General features: G+C 43.8%; 1 protein-coding gene across 1 annotated transcript; it reads right to left on the bottom strand.

The window, feature by feature from the left end:
- Positions 1–7748: 7748 nt before the first annotated feature.
- PIGM (phosphatidylinositol glycan anchor biosynthesis class M) lies at positions 7749–9791 on the bottom strand. Its single transcript, XM_054822757.1, has one exon. The coding sequence runs from the start codon at positions 9637–9639 to the stop codon at positions 8374–8376; it is 1266 nt and encodes a 421-aa protein (XP_054678732.1). The 5' UTR covers positions 9640–9791; the 3' UTR covers positions 7749–8373.
- Between the last annotated feature and the right edge of the window lie 524 nt (positions 9792–10315).

The following is a 10315-nucleotide window of genomic DNA, read 5'->3' as shown; positions in this document are numbered from 1 at the left end:
ATGCTTTTGTATTTAATAGCCCTTGGCAATTTTTTTCTTCTCTGTATTTGTTATAGCCATGTAGCTTAGCATCCTCAGCGTCCTGAGTCTCCAAAATAAGGAGACCATTCATTCACCATTTCCAATACTAAGAAATTTGCAAAGGCCCAGTTCTCTTTAGGGGAGAGTCGAGGACTTTACCCCTTCCTTCCAGAGGGAGTTCAATCCAAAAACCTCAAGCCCTCAGCTGATGTAAAGATTATTCTGAGTGTAATGAAATTCACAAAGTACTTTACGTGTGAGCTTCTTCTCTGAACATATGTAACAAGGGAACCGGGGTTGTTGTCAACCTTAGTTCTTACTGAAGGATCAACCATTGCTCAGTCTTCACATCAGTTTTCTCTACTGACACTTGATTCTAGACCTGGCTTTATATATGAAATAAATATAATGAAAATGATGTTTTGCTCTGAGTCATATTTATTTGCATGCTTCTCATTTTGCATATGCAGTCATGCCTGCCTCCACTGCTAAAAAGCAACTGGAATTCCGCTTTATAAAGTAACACATCGGTGGCCGTCATCATCCATTTTACTAAGTGGCAAATCTACCCCTCCGCTCTTGCTGTTGACATGTCGTGGTAAAGGGCCTGACACGGCCCTGTAACCCAAAAGGGGCCTCTCATATCCTTAACAGATGCTTATCCAGTCAGGGTGGGCATGAAATACCTGAATTTGCTGCTGTACTATTATAGATTAAGATATATATAGTTATATAGGATATACATATATCTTTAAGATATTTACAGATATGTGAGGAGATATACATATATATAGAGACAGTTATTTTAGTAGAGATTAAGGAAACATCTGGTTGGAAAAATCATGGAAAAATCTATTTTGGGCATGCTATGGGGAAGTCTTCATCTGCGCAGTCCCACCACCTACGGCCTCCAGCACCGAGTATGCACTTGTTCAAGGAGCTGAGAAGGCTGACGCAAATTCAGAGCTCCCTGTAACTGCTTCTGGCAGAGCACATCTGGTCCGGATTTCATTTTGGTAGTCTGTGCATCTTTAAACGAAAGCTTTGGAGAAAGACCAAAGTGAAAGAATTCGTTGTTTCACCTGTATCTGAACACAGAATTATAATTTGCCTTCATAGTGCCGCACAACTAGTAACTTTTTCTTGGATAATAGTATAACGTATAGGATGTTTTAGGAATACACAGAAATAGTTCTTCAGCTGTTCTCTCTCACATCTGAGGCAACAGCAACTATTTATACCAGCTGAAGAGCTGTCTGCGGTTTCATTTCCCTAATACATTTTCAATATGAACTTCCAATACAATCTAAGCAGACCACTAATAATAAAAGCTTATTTACTTGTGGTATCAACTACACTATAATTTTTCTAAATGATTTTTCTTAATTGTCTAGTTTTTTTACCATGAGTGCTGTTAATCTGCTTCCAGATCTTCATTTAGCTTCAGCACTCGTCCACCCTCTCATACAAATGCAATGCTGGAATGCACCTGAGAATCTAACATATCCCACGGAAAAGGTTTAAATATATATATTAAAAAAAAAAAGGATTTTGAGTATTTTTTTTTTAATCAAAATGTCTTTAGTTAAGTGTTTATGGTTTAGTAACAATCAGGCTCACAACTGTTTCTAACAAGACTGCAATCACTTCATGGCAGCATGTTACAGGAATGGATTAGGAGAGACATCATGGCTTGAATAAGTTGTCGTTTAAATGGATCAAGCAATCAAAAGCAGCAGAGGCAAACAGCACAGCAAGCTGAAATCATTTGTTAATGATAAATTAGTGTCAGAAGCAAGACAATAGTCAAGGTCTCCGAGGCCTCACTTTTGCCCTTGTTTCTTGATCACTTTGCTCCATCCTGCACATGTAAATTTTGGCCCTAGCCTTGCAGTATTTCTTTCCAGTGAACAAACAACATTTGGTTCACTTCCAGCAACAAACTTTCTTATACTTAATCAACCAGTTTATTAGAGCATGAAGGAAAATTGGTCATGACTTCAGTTCCTGTACTGCTGGAATTAACAAGCTGGCTGTTGCCAGCCCTAAACTTGGAAGTGCTAATGGTAATTAAAATCTATTTTCAAATATATCTGACAGTTTTAAGGTGGAGAAGTACTTGTTACTCATGTGAATTTCCAGGCTTTGTATAAAAAACCAAAGGTGCTACTTTCTTCAGTAAGATGTCAGCTGTGGGAAAGAAATAATAAGTAATGAATTATTAATGCTGGGTGAAACAGCTTTTGTTTTCCTTTACTGAGTTTATGGCTACGTGTGTCCTCCAAACTCTTTGAGTAAGAGAAGCCTGAAACTAGAATTTACAAGTATTGCTATTTTTGGTTAACTTTGTAGTTGTTGTATCGTTGTTATAACAGCAAGATATTGCCACATAGTGCTAATATTGAACCTGACATATACTACCAGTAGCTTTACTATCTATTTGGCAAAAGTCCACGTAGCCCACTCAGTCAATTTTCCCTCAGGTGCATTTGCGTAAAATACCTTATATTAACAAAGTACTCTAACACCTGGCTTAAATGGGACTGTGTTCCGAAAGGTAATCTTTTTAATTATTCAACATAGTCACACTATACAGTGTGGAAAATAAAGGAAGGATAATCATACTTTATTTTCCACTTCATTTTCTAAGCCTGCTTCTGGCTAATTCAATCTATTGGATCAGTGGGAGGGACATGGGATAGATTAAAAAAATGTTGACTGTCAGATCACCAGGGGATTTGAATTAATGTTCTTTTGCACAGAATGGAAGCATATGGGCCACAGAGTGCAGCTCTCCTTGGAAAATTACTGTCAAAACAGTACCATCTCTATTAACACAGCTGCTGACTTGTGAAGCAGAAATCAAATTTTACTTGAGTTAACCTTCAAAAAGTGGTTTCAGAGTGACTGCTCACTAAAACTCTCTCTTGCTACACCAATGATATTGCCTATTAACAACCTGTTACAAGCCACACCTGTACAACTCCACGAGTGCTACTGTAGGACGTAACATCCTATACACCCCCTTATGATAATACAAAGGGAGCAAAGTTATGTTCACCCAGCCTCACAACTGCTATCGAGATCCCATTTTTCCTGTAAGAAGGGAAAATACACTTGATAGAATACCCTCCACATAAATAATGTAGGCTTCAAAGTATGGGCTTACTGCTCAATTTGTCTGCATTTCAGCTGATATCCAAGGCTGAAGTTCTGACTTCACATATAATCAGATGCAGACATTTCCTTTAGATATTTCTTCTACAAATGTTCTAGCTTGCTTTCCCACCATTTTCCACAGGAAATAGTGAGGATCTCTTATCTGTCATTTCTTTATGTGCAAGCTATGAAATGTTTTATCTGAAGAGAATGTTAAAGATTCAAAAGTTAAGCTCTAAGAGGCTAAAGCTAAAGCTTTATCTACACATTAAGTAAGATTGCCTTCAATAAGCAACCTCCTGTTTCTGCAGAAGCCCATGCCTGCCTCAGCACGTGCCAGAAAAGAGAGGCACCAGGAACTCTGCTGAAATAAGTTACTATTGACTTACACTGTTATAAAAGGACAAACAGTGGTCATCTTTGTACATACTGGACAGTGTCCAATGAGAAAGAAACTTAAAAGGTATTAACAAATGCATGGATTGCATGGATTTATTAAGGTCCTTACAGAAAAATAACATAATTTAAAAAAAAAACAAAACACAAAACCCGCCCCCAAATTTAACAGCAATGGTGCTGCTTCATCAGGAGGCATTGTAACCTTTGTGATACTTTTACTAATATAAAATGTAGGTCTCCGACCTCATTCATCATGCATAAAGACTGAAGCAAGGCTCCTATACAAATAATGTGACCAGTACTGATTGTTGTTATGAAGAAATCAGGATACTGGTGAAATGTACACCTTCAAATACAGTCAGAATTAGTTGGTTCTTGAATGCGTCTGTTATAATGCAAAATCCCTGCTGCATATGTTTTTATTATTCATGTGCATCAAAATGTATATAATTAGAGTTTTAGAATTGCCAGAGATTTTGGGTGCTGAATCTAAGAACATTTTAAAACAGGTTTCTTAAGAGGGCAGCTCTGAAAAATCACTTACTCAAAGGTGTTTTGACAGGGACTTTTCTTTCTGTCTGTGCATGTGCAGGTAAATGTTTAGATTTGTGCATGTAGTGCACATAAATGTGTCCTTCAGCAAGCAATTCGCATCAGTGGTTGGGTTTCAGTCTCAGTAAAGTATTAGTCCTGTGTTCAGGATAAATGCATTCCGTAACACTGCTGTCACTAGGATATGCATCCTGCATCTGCAGGAAATATATGAAGAATATACGTTTTTAGTTCCATGTGTTCACTACGCATTTCTGCAGCCCTTTTAAACTAGATGTCTCATTCTTCTCAGCTAAAAAAGGGAAATTTGCTCATGATTTACTGTCTTTAGCATTTGCTTTCTCTACAAAACCTTAGGAAAAAATGTTGGGAGTTTCCCCTCGCTGTTAAATATAAAAGCTTCAAGGTATCTTTGAAAAAGAAAACTGACGAGCTCAGTTTAGAGCGCATAATTGCTGCTTTCACTAGTACAGGAGTCAATATGGTGCTAGTAACATGGACAGGGCAGTTACGTAGTCAGGACCCCAAACATGGTTATTGTGTCAGAGATGGCACTTTAGAATGTTCACACTAAAACTTAATGAATCATTTATTATTATACTTTTGTTTACCTTGTTAGTTGAGTAATTCTGTTTATAAATGCTACAGCGAATCATTGTTAAAGGCTGAAGCTTTGACTAAAGTCACCTGTGAATCCAGCCATGAGCTGGACTACAGGCTGTGGTGTAAAGAGAAAGGCAAAAATGTTATTTGTCTTGATACTTATTTTCTTCTTTTCATTTCATCTTTCGCATCTTGCACTTCAGGGCTGGTTTCAGTGCAAATGAGACATTTCATTGGGCACTTCAACATTTTTTTTTAAAAAATAGACAGCATTACAGTTTTGCAACCAATGGTAGGGAATGAAAGCTAGCATTCAGACACTTCAGTTCCTAATTACCAGAAGATAAATGGACATAAAATTATTAAGCAGAAGAATCTGAACACCATCAAAAGCAATAAATGTTCCATAGGAAATGAATTTGGTAAATTTTAAGGGCATTATAATTAATCATCATGACTTGTTCATGAATTATAACTTGTTCTGCACTCGACTACAATTATTTTGATTCAATGCTTTTTATCAGTGAATAAAGTTATTCAGTTTCATTTAACCATCTAAAGCAATTTGCAAGATCTAAACCCTCAAATACCTCTCCTGTTCATCTCTTTCAGTTCACTTCTCTCATCCAGCTTTTTATGAGTCACTGAATTATTTCCAAATCCCAAACACATTTGGGTGACTAGCTTACTTACAAAACAACAACTGTAAAAAGAGGGATTATTAAATTGATGACTGTAAACCTAAGTTTGTATAAAAGCCTTTTAAAAACTTATTTATGCACGACTTTCTCAAATCATCACTGAAGGGCTGGTATTGACCTGCAAAGGGAAGGTACTCTTCGGTCCCTGTTGCCACACAACTTGCCTTCTGAAGGCCTCGAAATGATTTAGCTGTTACTGAATTGAGAATGTATTTGTCATAAGGAAATTACTTCTTATATAAAAAACATTACAATTCTGTCATGAACACAGTAACTTTTTTTTTTAAAGGCTTCTGAAGCTTTTGAAGCTGGAAATGCCTTTTGGCTTTCATTTGCTTTCTTCACCAACAGGAGGGAAAAAAGAGGGGAGTGGAAAGGTCTGGAAACAGCATAATTAGGTCTGTTAAAGAGATGTGGAATATTTGCTTTGGGTGAAGAAAATATGCTATTTGCAACAGAAAAACGTGTAGCAGGTAATAGGAGAGCAGTTGCAAGGGAAAATGAGCGATCACCTGCACATTGGGATGGGCTGAATAGAGGTATCGGCACAGAAGAGCCTTTTCAGTCCTCTGGTGAAACACTAACTGGGCACGTCAAACTCTACCTTGGAAAATAAACCCACATGGGACACTTTCTCTTCACACATGCATAGCACACAAAAAATGTTTTGGTGATTAATATAAAACTAAACTGTGTGTGAATGTGGCTTGTGCCACCAGCCTTTTGACTGATAAACCTCTTGTGGAAGATGTAGACAAGCTGGCGCTACAAGTATTTCTTCCTTCATCGCAGGCAAAGCCAGGGGAAGGAAATCAGTGCGACATCCATAAGACATGCCGGAAAAAACAAGACAGTTTGTCAAAAGAACATGCATTGCCTCATCCAATTTCTGGATTTGCAAAGAAGAGGCTGGCAGGTTCTTCACAAAGTGAAGGCGAGTGTGAGTGCAGACCGGTGGGGGAAACCAGACTGCCTTCCCAGCTGGGGAGCAGAACCACCCCACATTGCTCTGAGCAGGGAAATCATCCTTCCACCTAACACAACATCAGAACGGCTGAACTGGGCCAGAGGGGTGTTAAGGACATCGTCAGGCCTCCTGACAACATGCCCTTCAGCTCTGGGCTGTTGGGGCTCAGGGGCTTCCTCTCCTTTCACATACCCACCTCAACGGGAACGAGAAGCAATGGGAAAAACCAACAGTTCAAACCACCGCAATTCACCCTCGTGAGGTAGAACTACACCCAGGAAAGAAACCCCTGTCTGTAAAAAAGCCGGGGAGCCACTGCAGTCCTGCGGCAGAAGGCTGCGTCAGGAAATCGCGTGATTCAGAGAGGCCGCATGGGAGGCAAACCCACTTGGCCACATCCTTTCCCACCGACAACACCGGAAATTCCACCAAGTAGTTCAAATTATTTTGTCTTAAAGCTCCGCTCCACATTACACACTAAGGGTTTCACTTTCCCATAGGATGTAACTAAAAGCTGAGGAAAATATGAAAATTCTTAAATTTGGCATATGCCTACGTACACTCAAGATTTTATTAAAACATACATCACCAGTTTCCACCTCTGTCAAAGGCTATGTACCCCAGACCTCTCGTAGGATATTCTTGAGGAGAGCATTGAGTCCAAAATGGCTGACAGGTCCTCTTACTACCACCTGGCACGCAATTCTGTGTCTCCTCCTGTCTCATCTGGGAATAAAAAACCTCCTTTTGACAGGTTGTAGAGCTTCCTATTTTAAAACTTTCCTTTTCTTCTGGCAACTGCTCCACTTCCTCAACTCCTTTCACTTTCATTTTCATTTATTTTTAATAGTGGACATATTGAGCTACTGACAAACTACATTTCCAATTACTTTTTGGTATAAACTCTAGTGCTTTTGGGACACAGGTGCCACTCTAGGTATATTTTCACTCTTTGCATTTGCTACTGTTAACATCCACAATAACTGTGAGTTAACTGCAGTTTAAAGCAGTAGCCTCTTTTTTTAGATCATGGCAGCAAGGAACACAATTATTTTTGCTTTATGCATCTCTGTGATCCAAGACAGGTATTTGGAAAAATCTTCCTCCATAGCAAGGGGAATAAATCTGTTCAAAAATTCAAACAGCACTGAAAAGGCAACAATAAGTATCTGTATGAGCAGGCATATCTGAATTCTAAAATAAATTAAAAGTTTCATGGAGTTAATAACTTGTATGAAATAACCACTTTCTTCCTACTTCACTGAAGAAAGACCAGGTACAGGCCACAGACACTGTATAACTTACGGTAAAAAGAAAAGAAAAAATAAATCCCAGTGTACATATGAAGTGATTGCCTTATTTTATTCATTAGCTTAATCCTTGCAAAACACCCCACCCACTTACTGGAACGTACAACATCCCTTTATAGTCTCCTGTGCATTCCTAGACAGAACCCACAGTCCTCAACAGGTAAAGTGAAAAAAAGGGTGCCCGGGAGTAAAAAGATTGAGGCTGCTCCAGAGGGGGTATGAGCAGGAGCTGAGGGTAACCCCAGCACAGGCCATGCCCTCACTGCCCAGGGCAGTCACGCTGGGTCTGGAGATGGCAGCTGAAGACAGGTGCTGGTAACTGAGTCCACCCACAGCCCCAGACGTGGTATGGGATGAACTGGTCCAGGGTGCTTCCAGGGAGTCCCATCAGAAGCTGCAGGAGATGGGGCTGGAGAGAAGGGTAGGACATAGTTTCACGGTCCATGCAGGTGACAGGTACGCCTGCAGACACTGCTCAGGGCAGGACTGGGGCTGCTCAGGGCAATTAAGGCCAATCAGTACCCTCACGTCCCTGACAAAGTATCACTTACATACAACGTGCTTTAGTACAACGTACACGGGTTTGTATTAAACAAAATGCTGGTGGTACAAAAAGCCTTATCAAAGACAGTACTGCTGTTTCTGGATTTTGGCCTGTTTATTACTGTTGTTTGAGTTTTTTTGCAACTTGTGCTTCTTTTTGATAATGTGAAATAATCTGAATGAGTATGAAGCTGTTAATAAAAAGGAAAAGTAAGCCTGCCAACCAGATAAATAAAAAAGTATTATATCCTTTAAACTCCAGAAAGTATGCAGGAGCGAGCCACAGGCCTTGTCCAACAAGCCACAGAAAGAGAAGCAGTACACCACGATGCCAGGACATCTTAACACTAGGCATTATGAGGGGCAAAAGGCAGAGATACCAGACAAAGTACTGGGATGTGCACACTTTGTTAAAACTCACAAAAATAGCAGTGTGTAGGAAACAACAGAAGGCAAGGTCTCTGTAAAATGCTATGGACACAACCAGGAGCAAAAGCAGCTGGGGCAAGAAAGCTGCGATCCCAAGGGCAAAACTCCATCTGCTCTCTGCAGTTAAGTACAACATGTAGAAATAGGGAGAGAAGTTATGACGGGTATCTCTCCTGGTCAGGTGGTAGAGGTAGGCATGCTCCAAAAACTCCCAGCCGTAGAGGTGATAAAACACAACAGTCAAAGCAGCCAGCACAGATCCAGCAACTGCTCCAAAAAGCAGCACATTGCGGTTCAGCATCTTTACAAAAAGCTGCCAGAGGTACCCTACAAACGTAAACTTTGCTTTTTTGTCACCCCTTGTATCCACTGCCCCTTCCTCGCCGTACCGCTCGCTCTGCAGGTGGAGCGCTATGGGCAGCGCATAGGTCAGCGGGTATATTTTCATGTGCATGGCCAGCCCATAGCAGGCTGCGGCCTTCCCTACGCTCCCCACCTCCACGAAGTACAGGGTGGCGAGGACCAGCAGTGCGACCAGGGCCTCCGCGTTGCCCCGACTGGAGACGGCCATGGGCAGAGGGTTGAGGAGCCAGGCGGCGGTGCAACACCCGCAGGCCTGGCCGGCGGCGGCCCCTCGGTGCCGCAGGGCCCGGTAGGCGATGATGGCAGCCGCCAGGTCCCCCGCCACGAAGAACAGCTTCCCAAAGACCTCGGCGAGGTAGACGTTGGGCGTCAGGAGCCAGGCCAGGAGCGGGGTGTAGCGGTAGGTGGCCCGCCGGTAGGGCGACCGCCCCTCGGTCACCAGCCGCGCCGCGTCGGTGAAGACCCGGTAGTCGACGTCGGTGTACTGCACCCGCATGGCCCTGTCCTGGTGCAGCCCGTACAGCACCAGGCCCAGCCTCGCCAGCAGCGCCGCGCCCAGCGCCGCGCCCAGGCCCGGCCGCCCCCCCGCCATCCCCGCGCAGAGCCCGCCGCGCCGCTGGGCGCGAGTGGAGGTGGGCGCGGGTCGGGGGCGACACGCGCAGCTCCCGCGTGTCCTACGCTGCAGGGAGAGGGCGCAGGTCGCAGGGAGCACAGGCGCGCGACCGAGCTCGGTCCTCACTTCCGCCTGTGCGCGTGGGGGAATAGGCAGCACCCCGCATGCGCGCGGCCGGAGCGGCCGTTGGGCGACGGCGCGTGCGTGATGCGGGGGCTGAAGCTGTTGCCCTGACCGGGGCGGGGAGGAGGGCGCTGCTGCCGCGGTGTCCGCGGGCACGGCTGTTGTTTGAGCAGCGGGGACCCGTCTCCTCAGAGCCTCCCGCGCGTCAGGGCTGCGGGCACGGGTGTCGTCCGCTCCTTCCGAGGCCGCGGGATGTGGGCAGGGGGAGCGCCCCCCGCTCTGTCCCCGTACGCTCGGTCTCGGCCGGGGTATCGCACCTGCGGAAAGGGGGAGGCGTGCGGAGCTGCGCGCCCTTCCCGCGCTGGAGGTGGAGCCTTGTTGTTGTGGTTTATATCTATTCCGCTGGACGGCGATGCCCCGCCGCAGCGAGCGCGGTCCCGCCGCGCTGGCTGAGAGTCTTGCTAGAGGGTGGGCACCTCGGTCCGGGGATGTAGGAAGAGCTGCGGGGCCTCACCACCCACGCTGCCGCCCC

Source organism: Grus americana, chromosome 3, assembly GCF_028858705.1.
Source record: "Grus americana isolate bGruAme1 chromosome 3, bGruAme1.mat, whole genome shotgun sequence".
Taxonomy (NCBI): Eukaryota; Metazoa; Chordata; class Aves; order Gruiformes; family Gruidae; genus Grus; species Grus americana.
This window is presented reverse-complemented; position numbering and strand designations above follow the sequence as displayed.